This window comes from Bubalus kerabau, chromosome 3, assembly GCF_029407905.1.
Source record: "Bubalus kerabau isolate K-KA32 ecotype Philippines breed swamp buffalo chromosome 3, PCC_UOA_SB_1v2, whole genome shotgun sequence".
In the NCBI taxonomy this organism is placed as follows: domain Eukaryota; kingdom Metazoa; phylum Chordata; class Mammalia; order Artiodactyla; family Bovidae; genus Bubalus; species Bubalus kerabau.
Genome location: NC_073626.1, coordinates 139,666,512 through 139,682,809, shown reverse-complemented (window position 1 = coordinate 139,682,809; position 16,298 = coordinate 139,666,512). Strand labels below are relative to the sequence as shown.

The 16,298-nt window shown below is 41.0% G+C and overlaps 1 protein-coding gene across 3 annotated transcripts in view; it reads left to right on the top strand.

Moving 5' to 3' along the window:
- The window catches only part of ANKRD44 (ankyrin repeat domain 44), a 313,852-nt gene that overhangs the window by 91,774 nt on the left and 205,780 nt on the right, over positions 1–16,298 (top strand). For all 3 annotated transcript variants that reach the window (XM_055572997.1, XM_055572996.1, XM_055572998.1), the window contains exon 2: positions 15,051–15,148. In XM_055572997.1, coding sequence (XP_055428972.1) covers positions 15,051–15,148 — 98 coding nt within the window. The remainder of the gene's footprint in view (positions 1–15,050; positions 15,149–16,298) is intronic.

The following is a 16,298-nucleotide window of genomic DNA, read 5'->3' as shown; positions in this document are numbered from 1 at the left end:
CAGAACCATTATTGCTCTGTCCCAAAGTGCAAAATAGGCTCTTCTGGACTTGTTATCTGGCTATTTTCCTGTTGTTTAATTTCTCAATTGTTTTACACAATTTCAAGTATCTTTGAGATATAGAGTTGAATGTGCTAATTTTGCTGCTTCCCTGCAGGAAAGTCTGTAATGTCATTCAAGCAAGTATCAGTCTTTCTCTAGTTGAACCACTTGAATTTTGGTAGGTTGGGGTGACACTAACGTTTTCTATATTAAAGAACACTAACGTGTTCCCCTATTGAAATCTATCTGGGGAGCCATTCGACCTTAGTGCGAATCTGAGTTTCTGGTTGATTTCAGAGCCTTTGAATGAAGTCCTGGTGGAACTTAATATCTGATGCCCTGAATTTTTCTTTGTTTGTTTGTTTTGCTTCTCTATGGGTTTTAACTGAAAAGTATATGAATCAGTCAGGAAATAGGTAATTGTGATTATCTAGATAACCGAGTAATGTGGAAGATAATTGGGACATGAAAAAAAAGGTGGAAAGGAAATGAAATGATCTCTATTCAACAGCAAAGCCAGGCTCACTTGGCAAACAGTGATGAAAAAATAGTCATAACTCCTTTATCTTAGGTGCCTCCCATCTGCTGGTGATTCTGCTTCGAATCAGCCAGTTCTGCCTTTTTATTTGTGATGCTGGTTGTGTCTTTTGTTGTTGTTGTTGTTAAAAGAGTAATCTTTTGGTTGGTTGGTTTTCTGTCAATTGACTTGCTTATACCAACCACTGCTGCCTTAGGTTTCATGCTATTTCAGGGTAGTAAGATAGTGTTTCCTGGAAGCTCATGCTTGTGATGGCAGAAAAAGGTGAGAAAAGGTAGTTTTGTGTGGATTGATGTTGTGTTGAATGAAAATGCTACTCTCTTCCGGTTAGAGAAGGGCAAGAGGAAGACAGTGAAACATGCCTCTACTCCGTGTCTTGGAGAGAAATCACCCTTGCTGTCCTCTCAGGATCCAAATCAATTTCTGAGAAAGAACTCTGACTGGTTGACCTGCGTCATGTGCCTGCCTTGGTGATGAGGACAGCTGAGGGAAGTGTTTTATAAATAATTTCATTGGAATCACAGGGATTTTGGGGGGACAAGTTCTTAGAATGGAGGGAGGCAGGACAGACTAAAGAAGCTTCCAGATTTTCCCTCCAGTGACACTGATCTTTGGAGGGTATTGCATAGTTCACAGGGGGTATGCCAAAGAAATTTGTTGGATCACTTACAGGATAAGCCAAGGAAATATTGTGGTTTTCTCCAGCTGAGAGACTTTTAGGGCAAAGCATCAACTCATCTTCTCTGTTGAGTAGAAGTAACATTCTTGTAGATTACTTAGAGATCAAGACAAGAATTTTTGAAAACCGTACCAGACACACTTTATTTTAAATGATGACTTTGTTCTCTGTACCTTCACATGAGTTATAGCCAGAAGAGCCGGGTGATCTTTTGGTTTTACAAATAAGACAACAGGCATCCAGAGGCGACGTTTCAGAGGTGGCAAGGGGCAGAGCAAATCCTTGAATACAGGTCTGTGTGACTCTTTGTGTTTTTTCCTCTACGTCCTAGCTGCTTGACAGAGAACTGACAGGTGCTGCTATTCATCAAGGTTGAGAACTTGAATACAAATTGAGACAAGAATGCAGAGGAAGCAGCCTCGTGAATCCTGACACAAAAGCTTAAAGGTTTTAAAGACCTCCAATATGTCTTGGCTGTTAGGATCTCTGTTTGTTGCCACAAAATTAGGACCAAAGACCTAACTGCCAGTAGATTTCTAAAACTGTATACCCCCTTGCCAGTAGGATTTATGTTGAGACACTTATTAATACTTTAATTAAACGGCTACTTAGTCACAGGGCTTAATATGTATCTTTTAAAGTACCAGATATTTTTTTCCATATACTTGGTCAACCAAGAATGTGTTTATTCTTCATTAAAAATACATAGAAATGTTTTGTTTCACTTAATTGAAACCATTTGAGGCCATCAAAATTATCTGGGGAGATGTCATCTAATCTGTGGGTTTAGGCATGGATTAAATTGGAAACTATAGATTCAGTGCCTCACACTTCCCCATTTCAAGTGTTAAACTGAGGTACTGGTTTAACCCCTGCACCAAGAGACCCTCATATTGCCCCAAACTGGGGTTTCTATAGTCCAGCCAATGCCAATCAGAATGGCTTTTTCTTTCTCAAAAGTGAGAAAAAGCATCAGTTGAAAAATTAGAGCTGGCTATTTACTTCAACCCTGAATATTCTTTGGAAGGACTGATGCTGAAGCTCCAATACTCTGGCTACCTGGTATGAAGAGCCGACTCATTGGAAAAGACCCTGATATTGGGAAAGATTGAAGTCAAAAGCAGGAGAGAGTGGCAGAGGATGAGATGGTTGGATAGCTTCAGTGACTCAATGGACATGAGCTTGAGCAAACTCCAGGAGATAGTGGAGGACAGAGGAGCCTGGCCTGCTACAGTCCATGAGGTCTCAAAGAATCAGACATGACTCAGTGACTGAACAACAACAACAAATTTACTTCTTAGTGGTTTTCAGTAAACAGGGTGAAATAAGCTACCTTGATTTTCTTAGATTTAATATATTACCTCAACATTGAAAGCGCTGATATAAAACTAATGATAACATATCAACTTGCTTTTTTAAAAAATTGTTACTTTATTGGAGGATTATTGCTTTACAATATTGTGTTGGTTTCTGCCATACATCAACATGAATCAGCCCACAGGTATACATATGTCCCCTCCCTCTTGAACCTCCCTCCCATCTCTGACCCTGCCCCACCCCTCTAGGTTGTCAGAGAGCACTGGGTTGAGCTCCCTGTGTCAGGCAGCAAATTCCCACTGGCTATCTAGTTGGTTCTTCCAGTCCCTGAATTCTGGCATGGCCTAACTTGGAGCACCCATCTGGGGAGAAGCAGCCCTTATCTCTGGCCTGAGACTTTGCTTCTACTGTACCTGACAGTGTCAGTGGGCTTCTGTGTTCTAGTTACGCTTCAAAAATTTCATTTAAAAAGTAATTTCATTTATTAAAAAAAAAAACAAAACGGATTTTTATTTTAGAATAGCTGCTTTACAATGTCTTGTTAGTTTCTGCTGTACAGCAAAATGAATCAGCCATATGTATATGTATATCCCTTCCCTTTTGAACTTCATTTCCGTTCAGGTCTCCGCAGTGCGTAGAGTTCTCTGTACCATACAGTATGCTCTGATTAGTTATCTATTTTATACACAGTATCAATAGTGTATATGTGTCAATCCCAATCTCCCACTTCCTCCCATCCCCTGTTTTCCCTCTTATCCATATATTTGTTTTTTATGTTTATGTCTCTGTTTCTGCTTTGCAAATAAGATCGTCTGTACCATTTTCTAGATTCTACATATATGCATTAATATACGATCTTTGTTTTTCTCTTTCTGACTTGTAATTTCATTTAGACATCTGTTTTCATGTTTAGTTTTTAAAATGTTTCCTTTTTCTCCCAACTGTATCAGTCATGATTATTAACTGTAAATTTAGAATATACACATGAGAAAAAGAAAAAAGGAGAAAATAATTCATTTGTAATCTAATCACCAAGAGAAATACTATTGGCTTCTTGATATTTTTCTGTTTTATTTATGCTTATTTGTGTATATGTACTTTAAAATACAGGTTTGTTTGCTAGCTCATTGTATGTGTTACTTGGTGTGACAAAATTATTTTTACGTGTATGCTGTTTGCTAGGCCTTGGATATGGTTTTGTTTATTTTTTTTCTCCATAGCAGCAGCAGCAGCAATCTTATATAACAAATATTTCTTCAAGTCTTTAAAGATTCTTTGAAATATTATTTTTTAAAACTTTTTGTTTTGGGGTATAGCCAGTTAACAGTGTTGTGATAGTTTCAGGTGAACAGCGAGGGGACTCAGCCATACATATTGAAAGGTTATTTTTGATAGGTATATAATATTCTATTTGGATGTGTGCCATATTTCATTACACTAAGATTATTAAGATTCCAATTATTTTTTTATAATAAATAGCACCCCAATAAATATCTTGAACACAAATCTTTGTGCTCATCCCTGATTGTTTTCTTATGACAATTTCCAACAAAATTACAGGAATAAAGGATGTTAATATATATATATATATAGCTCATTCAAATGTACCCTTCAGCTGCAACCTCCATCTTATTCTATGATTCTTTATTCCTTAAAGTGATTGGATTGCTTTACAGTGATCCTAAAATAAATGGCATAATGAAATCTAAGATATGTTTTAGGAAAGATTTTATGCTCCCAAAGACACAAACATTTAATCTCTTAAAGTGACTGTGGTTGAGATATGTATCTTTATAACAAGGGAAGAAAAATTTCTAAGCTTGTTTACTCAGAAAGTCTGATAAAACAGATCATTAAGAGTGTTGAATTGTCTTGTTTATGAAAACTTACAGTTAGTTTAAATTGGCCATTAAAAGATCATGTGAACCAGTCACCAAAAGCTTAGAAATGGACAGGTCCAATTCCATTATTGGTTCAATTACAGATTTTTTATGCTTAGGCTTAGCATATAAGGCTGATAATTGTGGTATGATAAGATCACATAGTGCTCAAGTGTATAATAAGCCTTGCTTAGCCGGAGTAGAGAAATATTTACCAGTGCTCTGCTAATGAGCTGTTCATTATATCATTTAATTAGCCAGATTTATTTTAGCTAAGGTTAAATATGTTTAATATATTTAATAGAGGTCTTGAAGTAACATGTGCTGAAATCAATTAGAAGAAATGTAGAAAAATTCCAAGCAGTCTTGCTGTAGAATAGTCACCATGCAAATATTATTTTGGTTCATTTTAGAAAAACCAGAAAGATGGTTGGAAGAACATGTACTGAATCGTAATCCATGCCAGAAATAGTGTTTTCTACATTACCACCACTTCTTTTGTAGACCACTTTGGAAGAAGACGGTCTAGTCCTCTCCTTTGGAAGGTACTCCTTATTCAGCCTATTCTTGTTGTGGGTGGTGGGCTTAGCAAGTGGCTAGATTTGTTGATGTGTATATGAGGCAGAAGTCACATTGAGTCAAAAATTAACTTTGATAGTCTCTTTGGAAAGCCCCACGTTGGAGGCCCATGCTCTGTCTGTCAGGGAGGCCAACACAGCCTGTTTTGCCTGCAGAGTTGGAACGCATTGCACTTTCTTTGAACACCAGACAGGCAGTTGGCTTGTGTGTGGGGGCTGATGTGTGTGAAAAATGTTTCCTTAAACACCAGAGTCCCACTCAGGTCTGAGGTGTGCACACTGGGAGGAGCACAGTGGGCTGCAACTGACTGAGGGAGCTGAGGAGGGATGCTGCCTTCTCTTCTCTCCCTCACCCTGGGGCGTGAGGTCATCGGGTGGGTTGGCTGGCTCGTGTGTACATGTCTGCCTCCCTCCTTCGCGTAGGTGTTACTGAATTCTTTTGAGAGAAAGCATGTGTGATGTGACAGCGGTTGCCATGATGCCAAATTTTTACCCATGGAGAAGTTCTTCTGTGAGACCCTCCAGTGATCTTATTGGTTAACACACACTGTGAAAGCAGAGTAGAAGAGGCAGAACAAAGGAATGTGTTATTTTGAACCTAATCTATAATAAATGCAATAACTTTCCTTTCTCTACATTCAATGAACAGAGATTTATTGAGAGCCTACTCTGTGCTCGGAGCTAGAGACACGATGGTGACTGTGTCTGCTCTTCTGGAACTTATGGTCTTGGTTAGACTTTGAAGATGTGCCTTTGCCTAGGCAACACGGGGTTGATTAGATCATCACACCTATAAGGACTTAAGTATGTGGTGCAGAAAATGCTCATTTGGGGTTCTTGGTTTGAGACTATGATGGAAATAGTTTCTCTGAGAGCTATCTGCTCTCCACGCTCACATGGGTACTGGTTTATGATAACCAACCTCAGAGGCCAGTTGACCTTCTCATCTGATGCCAGTGTGGTCTCACTGCATCACCACCTGCCTGGTTTCAAACTCAGCTCAAGTGCTCCCTGATGTGTGGTATCTTCTGCATCCACTGGCACCAGCACCCCCTCATTCCAGTTTCTCAAGTCTCAGGATCTGCGTGCCTGTAATACCTCCTCTGCTTCTCCCAAAGTGATGGCAGTAGATTGTGTGTGTGTGTGTGTGTGTGTGTGTGTCTATGTGTATGACAGACAGACAGACTCAACAAAGTGCATTCCTGTGCATGAGAATTGACTTATGATTCCCAATCCTTCATCATTAGAGTGATGGTTGCAAATCTGGAGAAGACGGCAAAGTGTCGGGTCCCCATCGTGTGTGTTCCTTTGCCTCTCTTGGCCTTGACAGTTGACCTTTTGTGGGGCTTCCTTGTGCTGTGTCACCTCCTGCTTGCTGTCTCTCACTATCCCTCTTGTCTGGGTTATGGTTTATAACCTCCTGCCTTTCTTACTTAACACCCCAACTCTCCCAAGTTGGTAAACAGGGAGAATCTTGTGGTGGGGTGGGGCAGCAGGACAGTATGGCCCTGACTTGGTCCAAAATTGTGTTCCTTGATATGGATGCCAGGATGGATGCCTCAAATATGCCAGCGTCCACACAATCCACAGGATTGATGTGATTTATCTTCCCAGGCAGTTAACTTTTTTTGTCAGTCACCTAAAAACATTATTTTATTCTTTTACAGTGAAACTAATGGAGATATCAAGGCGTAGGCTGCAAAATTTACAGGAAATGTAAGTTAAATTATTTTTGAGGCAGCCACCCAGAGGGACACTTTCACTCTTGTCTTCTGTTACACGGACTTTGGAGGAAGAGTTGAAACAGGCCTGGTTGAACTCTGGCTCCTTGGTACGGTTGTCTGAGAGGTAGGAAGGGCGCAGTGCACGTTGCTTGCCTTCCTCGCTGCCCCCTGCTCCCGCCAGTAGCCCCTCTGTGTTATTGGTCACCCTGGAAGCACTCTGTATCACTTGTCACCCCTTGTGTGTGCCTGCCCGGGACGCCAGCATGGTGGGCATTAATCCTGGGTTTCCTTGGGCCTGCTCGAAGGGCAGAGCCTGTGGTTTGTCAGAATCCTGGGGGTGAATAGTCCAGTTATGAGAAATGTGAAGAGTGGTGGAAATGGTTGTGGCCTGCTTCATGGCATCAGAGTGGGCAACATAGGCTTCCCTTCGTGAAGGGACCAGCATCCCCCTGGCCTGACATCCTGTTTTGGCATACAGGTGTGCAATGGAGCCTCCAGAACGTGACGGAGTGTCTGGAGTCCTAGGTGAACCCACGGAGGGAGCAGTTCAGGATTAGCTCGTAGGCTACAACACAGACCCGAGCAGGTTCCACCCTGGGTGCTTTGTGCTGCATCAGAGGCCGCAGGAGGACATTTGTCCCTCACACATTTCACTCTTCTCTGCGCAGAGCTGAGGCCACGCTCAGCTTCAGTTTCTGACCTCCTTTGAAGCTGCATCTCTCCATGCAGGAGGAATGACATCTGAGCCAAAGGAAGCCGATACATGACATTTTAGTCCACCTAGCCCCAGTGCCCTAATCTCTCCAAGTTAAGATGTTCCAACAGGTGGGGCCGTCCTCTTTTAAGACCTAGCTTCTAAGAGTAGAATTTGTTTCCTTCTTAATCTCAGGAAGAGGGTGATGCAGTAAGATAGGCATCAGCCTTAAGGAACATTTCCGAGGGTGCCAAGTGTGTCTTTGATGCCTTTCCCAAGGAGGCAGCTCAGCATAGTGAGGAGGGCACCAGTGTTGGGACCACACAGATCCAGATTTGGGTCCTGCCTTAGCCCTTCGCTACCTTTCTATCGTTGATCAGGTTACTTTAAATTTCAGAGCCTCATTTACTTCATTTGTAAAAGGACGGTGTTAATAATAACTCACTGTTGGTGGTAAAGAGGAAGCAAAAGTGCTTGGCATGTAGTAACTCATCAAAAAATGCCCCTCACGGATGTTCTCCAGTCCCCAAGCCCAGTGTTCAATCCAGGGCAGCCCTTCTCAGGAGGCTCCAAATCACATTTACTTTCTTTCCTTGTCTGTGTTGGAAACACCTATCCTGCCTTTGCTGCTGTCTTTGTTCAGGAGTCAGAAGAAAAGAAAAACTAATTCTCCATAAGATGTGACTAAGTGATAACCTTCTAACTCAGAGGTGATTTCAGCCTAAAGGGGAAACTTTTAACCTAAGGGAATTTCTGCAACTAAGAGAAGTCTTTCCGGTAGTAGGAACGGGTTCCTATGGTTTCTGAGCAGTTTCCTGCTTTGCCCATGGTCCCCCAGGTGAGGCCCCAAAGTGCCCTTTCTCTCCAGCAACCCTTACCTTGTAGATGCAGCCTGTTTTCACTTCCTCGTGAACAGAAATTCTTGCTCTGATTCTTTGTTCTGCTTCCTAGGCATCTTGGGCTGTGTGCTGAGGCAACTTACTTGTCTGTTCATCTTTCTAAAATCAGAAGCAACGTTTAGTGCTTAACTCTTTCTAGCTTTTCATGGTGATTTCTATAAAGTATTCCAGTTCTTAGAGGAAAATAAAATAGTTAAATAAAAGAACTTTTCTTCTTCGTCTGTATCCACTGGATTGTCTAGCTTTCTCTTAAATCAGAGTGGCAAATAGATCAACTGTTCTTGATTGCTAGTCTTTGCCTGGAGTACTTCAGTTGTTGAGAAAGTTTCTGAAGGTCTGTTTGAGATTGAAAAACATGTCATGCTTGATTAGTGATGTCTACACAGGTACAGGAAGAGAAGTGCAGTGCTGACTACATTATTTGTCATGCCTTTCTCCAACCCTCTAGCCTTTAGTCATGTCATCATTTCTCTCTTTATTTGCTCTCCCACTTGAGAGCAGTCAGTGCTGGAGCTGGACCCCGGCAAGGGTATCAAAGAAGGTTTTCAGGCCAGGTTACTCTGGTCAGTGATTTAGCAGGGCTAAAGCATGACGCCAACTAAAACTCATTTTCTGTAGATTTCATAGTTATCCTTTTCTTGGGGTCCATTCACATGAATGATTAAGAATTCTTACAAAGTCAGGGTTTTGAATCCTGGAGTGCCTAAACAGCATCAGGATTTGGTCCACTCAGAGAACTACTCAGAACATCTTGCCTTTTCATCTTTAAAGAACTATGAGCATGTGAACTGTAGGCAAGGAAATGAATTGCATTCATGAATCACTTGAACAGCACAAAGCAAACCAGAGAGCTGTCTCTACTAGTACTGGCTGTTGTATCCACTTTGCCTTTATTCTAAATGCCTATTTTCCAGATAGCCTAATGGATGAATCACACTATGTTCTGAGAGAAGCTGAAAAACATCCTGGAGAAAATGGGTCATTTACATGGAGTTTCGGGTTATTCTTCTCCAAGGTTACCATTAGAACCCATTTGAAAGCACTAAAATGAAAGCCATTCCTGAAAAATAGGCACACGGTGTGTGGCATGGTTTAGCTTTGCCAGCTCACCTCTCCCACTGGGAAACTGAACTAGTCTTCAGATGTCGAAGGTTGAAGGGCTAACAGCTCTTTGCTCAAGTGTTGTTTATCTATTCTTCCCCAGTGTGGGAGGAGACTTGGGGTTAGATACGCAGGTAAAATTTTCAGTGAATTTAGGGGAAACTGGCCAGCTCTCTACGACCTCCATTTGGTTCTGTACTGTTGATGTGTGTGTGGGGTGGTTATTGGTATCAAGTGTTCTCCACTAGGGCACCTGAAGGCAGGTTTATGTCATACCTTGGTTTTGAGGCTCTTCTGTGGAGTTAGGTAGAAAATATCTAAAATGTTTAACAAATCTTGAGCATCTCTTTGAACATCCAGAATAAAATAAAATATATTTAGAAAGTTTGAGGGAAGCAATTTTTTTTTTAAGTTCATCAATACTATTCAAGACTACTATACAGCCATAACCCAATAATAGCAACAAAAGCTCCCATCACCATTTGGCATCTCCTCTTCTTCTTTCCTTGTTGTATAATGTATAAAAGGGGGAGGAGAACTTTAAATTTTACTTTTAGAAATCTGATATATTTTTTATAAGCTGATTCTCTTTGGAGGCTGGCCCATAAGTACTCAGGGAATTTATATCTTGTCTTCATTTATATTTTTCTCTAATTTGCCAAATGCAAAGATTAGGATTATTGAACCATTTGGGACATGAGTTCTTTCTTTCTGTAACATTCCTGGGAAAGCAGATTTTGACTCAGTACTACAAACCAGTAGTAATATGCCTCCCTTGGCTGGTGGACCAAGGAAAAGTGTACAACACAGCCATGAAAGATCATCATGGTGAAAGAAGAAATTACAAGAGGGCTTCCTCAGTGACTTGATTTCAGTGCAAACTACTTGAGTTGGTGTTTAAAAAAAGGAAAGGGGAAAGAACACATTTGTTTGTTAAGGTATTGTTTTTCTTGCTTGCCATTGAGATGCTAGGATGATAAAAGATCAGAGGAGACATCTGAGAAGTCAAAGAGAAACTAAAATCACCTCTAAAAGAGAAGCAGCTTAATGTGCTATCCACAAGGACAGCTGTTTAATCAAGGGTCATTCTTTTTTTTTTTTTTTAAGAGGAGAAAAAAATCTTTATTTTCAGATAGTATGATTTCCTCTCAGGAGAACCAGGATGTTAAAATAATAAGTACTTAGAATCAGTTTAGACCACTTAGTAAGGTGATTGAATATAAAATATATCAAAGATAATATTTTTCCTTCATATTAGCAATAACTGCTTAGTAAGCAAGCCATAAAAGAAAAAAAAAACATACAAATTGCTATAGCAACACAAATTTTAAGTACTTTTATGAAGAAAATTCTCAGATAAAGATCAATAAAGAAGATGTGGAAGCTCCTCTCCAAAGATGGTAGACAGGCTACTTACCCAGCAAGAGTTAAATGTTCCTCCATCTTTTTTTTTTTTTTTTTAAATTTTATTTTATTTTTAAACTTTACATAATTGTATTAGTTTTGCCAAATATCAAAATGAATCCGCCACAGGTATACATGTGTTCCCCATCCTGAACCCTCCTCCCTCCTCCCTCCCCATACCATCCCTCTGGGTCGTCCCAGTGCACCAGCCCCAAGCATCCAGTATCGTGCATCGAACCTGGACTGGCAACTCGTTTCATACATGATATTTTACATGTTTCGATGCCATTCTCCCAAATCTTCCCACCCTCTCCCTCTCCCACAGAGTCCATAAGACTGTTCTATACATCAGTGTCTCTTTTGCTGTCTCGTACACAGGGTTATTGTTACCATCTTTCTAAATTCCATATATACGCGTTAGTATACTGTATTGGTGTTTTTCTTTCTGGCTTACTTCACTCTGTATAATAGGCTCCAGTTTCATCCACCTCATTAGAACTGATTCAAATGTATTCTTTTTAATGGCTGAGTAATACTCCATTGTGTATATGTACCACAGCTTTCTTATCCATTCATCTGCTGATGGACATCTAGGACATCAAGGGTCATTCTTATACTGGAATCAAGTAAAGGAATGAAAAGAATGTCGTGGCTGTGACTTAAACCACAAGGACTCTCTAGTATAATAGGAACATCCAGGTTTCATGGGTGACCCAGCATGGAGACTGAAGGGTTATTCAGGACCTGGAATGTGCAGACTTCTGGAGACAGTGGGTCAGACCACTGAGAGTCCCCTTCAGATCTGCAAGACCCTGAGCAGGGAGACCCTTCAGAACCCACCACCCCTCAACAAAGTTGTGACTCTCTGGCTGCTTGTTCTGTGGTCTGTTTTTGGATAAGTCCAAACTTGTTCCCAGACCACCTGGTATCTATCCTGAATACAGCAAGAAGGGTTTTCATTTAATTTAGTATGAGGCCACATTTAGTAAATTGTTAATAATTCTTCTAATTTATTAATTTAAACAGGACATACCCATTTTTTAAGCCAATCACTTCTGTTTAAGGAAAAATGTATTAAAATGGAGGTAAACTCTTTTTACTTTGCATGAATGAAATATACCAAGAGTAGGCAGTCTGCTTTATATCCTCACATATGAATATTAGAAACATAATGCTGGAGAGTACAGGGCTACTGTGGATATAATTTTTCAGATATATCTTACGGGACTCTTATACTTAATGATTCTTTTGGAATTGATGATGGAGGAGGGAGGAGCCAGCCCCCTAATGTCCTTTAACTATGATATAATTATTGATAGCATAATCAATCAGTATACTTTTGGTATATTATTTAATATTTTTAAAAACGCTTCTACAAACATCCTCTGCCCAGCAGAAAGTGAACTGCATGACAGCAAGACTATGTTTGTTTTTGCTCATTCTTGTATGTCTAGGTCTGAAAGAGTGGCCAGTGCTTAGCCTGGCTCCATAACGTTATTTACAGAGAGAAAGAAAGAGGGAAAGGAGGGAGGCAGGGAGGAAGGGGCACAGATCATCTCTCTGCTTCATAGCATCCTCTCTGCCATCGTCTTGGTGAGGATAACCACCCCCTCAGCTGAAATTACTACCTTAGCCCTCCATGTGGTCCCCTTGCTTCTGGTCAGTCCTGCCCTGCCAATCCATTTCCACACCTCAGCCAGTCTGATCTTTTGTAAGATGTGATTCTGAATACATCACTCCTTTGTGGTAAACCTAAACCCTTTCTGTTTCCCTGAGGATACATGATAAAGTCTTAGCATATCATATGAGTGCTTGGGGCTCTACCCTGCCCACTTGGCCAGTCCCACATCCTGCCACTCATCTCCTTGCATCCCTTGTTCCGGCCACTCTGAACTGCCCGCATTTCCCCATGCCTGCTAGGCTCCCACTGGCCTCTGTGCCTCTGCAAGTGTTGCACCCTCAGCCTGGACTTCCTTTTCTCTTTTCACCTTAGGACCCGGGGTTTGATGTTACCTCCTCCTGGAAGCCTTCCCTGATAACTAAGAGCTGAGTTGGGTGCCCCTCCTGTCTGACTCCCTATTTCTCACTGTGATGTAATTACTTACTTTTCTGCCTCACTAGATTCCAAAATTTCCTGAGGCTGGGGACTGTGTCTTAATCACTACTGAATCTCCTCTGCCTGGCACGTTGCCTGGCTCCTCAGGGGCATTTGAGAGATGTTAGTTGAGCTGGTAGAAGAGGGCATTGTGGTGGAGTTGAACCAGCATGTGATTCAGAGCCAGAAAAATCTTCCCAGTATCTGGCAGTTAACTTGGGTCATACTCAAACGTCCCTAGCCTCAGTTTCTCTCTCTGGGAAATGGAATGGAGGACATCATGGCTTTTGATGTCCAGCAATTGCTGTGAAAATTCCGTGAGATGACATAAGAAAGCATTTAGCACAGAGCCTGCTCCCTAACGAGCTCCAGTAAGTTGTTCTTCCTTCCTTCCATCCCTCCTCGCCTTCCTTGCCAGCTAGGTCAAGCCATGGATTAAAGTCATAGAATTCCTGCATCAAAGTCAGGTTCATGGCGGTGGTTCTAAATCATCTGCTAGGCAGCTGAGACGCTTTTTAAAAATACACAGTCCTGGGCCTCACCTCATGGTTCTGGAAAGGGGTCCAGGAATCTGTATTTTTTTTTTTTTTTTTTTTCAGATTTCTGATGCTCAGCCCTGATTGGGAACCACTGACCCTTGTCCAGCTTCTCACCCATAGCAGGAATCCCATTTCCTTAGCCCTTGCTGGAACCCTCAGGGATGTGCAGCTTGCTGCATTTTGGAGCTCTGTTTACTGTTAGACAGCTCCTGTAATGTTAGAAACCCTTCCTTATCTACTGGGCCTAATTCTGCTTCCAAGTTCTGCCTTTAGTTCTGATTCTGCCTTCTAGAGACTTATGGATTAAGTTCACGTATCTTCACATAGCCATTCTTCAGACGCTTGAAGTCTCTACTGTGTCCTTTCAAAGGTTTTCTTTTCCAGGCTAAGCATTCCCGTTCCTATAAACTGGAGTTTGCTGACTGGCGCCTGTGGGCTTCATCCGGTCCACAGATGTGTTTTGTTTGGCTTGGGGTGTTTGAAAAAATATTGAATTAAGTTGCCAACATTTAAAAACCAGGGCATTTTGCTGAAAGTCTGGCGCTCCAGAATCTCTTGAAAACTCAAAAGATCTGGAGCCACAATTCCAGCTTTGGATGGTACGTAAATTCTTCAGATTGTTGAAGTCTCGAACCCTCCATAATTTTGTCTTGCCCCCACTAATGAAATCATTACATCATGCGTGTTTTACACCTTTCATTCCTCCTGTTACCTTTTCCTATCTGTACTTTAGAGAGTCAAGCTGTCTCATCTTTTTAAATAGTTCTTTAATTTATGATTATAAGAGTAATATTTAACAGTAATTTAATGATATTTAATAATAAAAATAATACATTAGAAAATGTGGACATTACAGAAGAATGTAAGACAGAAAATGTATCTCTCAATACTCTGTTTGACATTTTCATGTTTCCTTCCAGTGCTTATTTTTCTGTGCGTGTTTATATATTGAGAAGCTGGGATCACACTAGAAGTATTTTCATAGGCTGCTTTTCCCATGTTTTCCACTCTTGTTATTAATGTACCTCAAAAGATAAATTTTAATAACGAAAATATTCTTTTTTATGTATTGTGCATTTTTCTTGGTTGTGGTAAAGCACACACACTATGAATAAAATTTACCATTTGAACCATTTTCATTAGGCCACATCATGTGGCTTATGGAATTTCACTTCCCCAGCTAGGGACTGAACACGGCCCATGGCAGTGAAAGCCCAGAAACCTAACTACTAGGTCACCAGCGAGCAGTTCAGTGGCATTTTGTGCATTTATGATGTTGTGCAGCTATCCCCACAACCTCGTTCCAGATCATTTGCATTGCCCCAAAAGAAAACTCCATCTCCATCAAGCAGTCACTTCCCCTCCCTCTTCTCACAGTCCCTGGCAACCACTGATCTGCATATTGTCGCTATGAATTTGCTTAATCTGGATGTTTCCTATGAATTGAATCCTTTAACATGTGCCCTTTTTATGACCTTTGTCTTTATTCACTGAGCATAATGTTTTCAAGGTTTGTCCATGTTGTAGCGTCTGTCACTGTACGTCATTCCTTTCTTACAGTTGCTGCTGCTGCTGCTAAGTCGCTTCAGTCGTGTCCGACTCTGTGCGACCCCATAGACGGCAGCCAACCAGGCTCCCCCTTCCCTGGGATTCTGCAGGCAAGAACACTGGAGTGGGTTGCCATTTCCTTCTCCAATGCATGAAAATGAATTCAATTTTATGACTATGCTACAGTTTGCCTCTCTGCTAATCAGCTGATGGACATTGGGTTGTTTCCACCTTTTGGAACATTTGTGTACAAGTTTTTGTTTGAACACCCATTTTCAGTTCTTCTGAGTATATACCCTGGAGTGGAATTTGTGGGTCATATAGGAATTCTAGGCTTACCTTATTGAGGAACCTCCAGATTGTTTTCCAGAGTGGCTACAGCATTTCATACCCGCATCAGCCATGTTCCAATTTCTCCAGATTGTCACCAACACTTTCTATTTGTTTTGTTTTGTTTTATCCATCCCTAGTGTATTTGAAGTGGTATCTCACTGTGGTTTTGATTTTGCAAATCAAAAGTCATCATTTCTCTGATGACTAATGATGTTTAACATCTTTTTGTGTGCCTGGTGCCTATTTCTGTATCTTTTTTTGGCTTTATGTATTTTAGCTTATTTAATCATTTCCTAAGCCTTTATACTGTTTCCTTTCTAATTTTTACAATCATGAATACTGGTATGAACATCTCTCTATAAAAAGTGTAAGCATACTTACCTAGTTATTTCTCTGGAGAAGGGAATGGCTACCCACTCCAGTATTCTTGTCTGGAAAATTCTGTAGACAGAAGGAACCTGATGGACTATAGTCTGTGGGATCACAAATGGGACACTACTGAGGGACTTCCACTTTTCACTAGTTATTTCTATAGGATGGTTTCCTTGAAGTGGACTATGGGGTCAAAAGTATACTGTTTCTAAGGTACCGATATGAAAGATCAGATTCGGTAAATATATGTTTGAGGAAACATGTATTTACATGTAGGTTGCCTGGGAAGTCTTTTCAAGAGCCTTTGCTAGAATTTCCATTTCTGACTTATTGCATCAGGTCCAATGGGGTGGGACCCACTTCTCCAGGAGATTCTGATATGCAACCCAGCTATGAATCATTAGCTAAATTTCTTCTGTACCCATAATGTGGGTTTTCAAAAATAAAAGAAGCACTGTGAACTGCACACTCTTGATTGTCCCAATCCTCTGACCGGTTCCAAGCAGACAGGTCCTGCTAGTTCCCTCGCTGTGAGCAACATGGTCTATGGCAAAG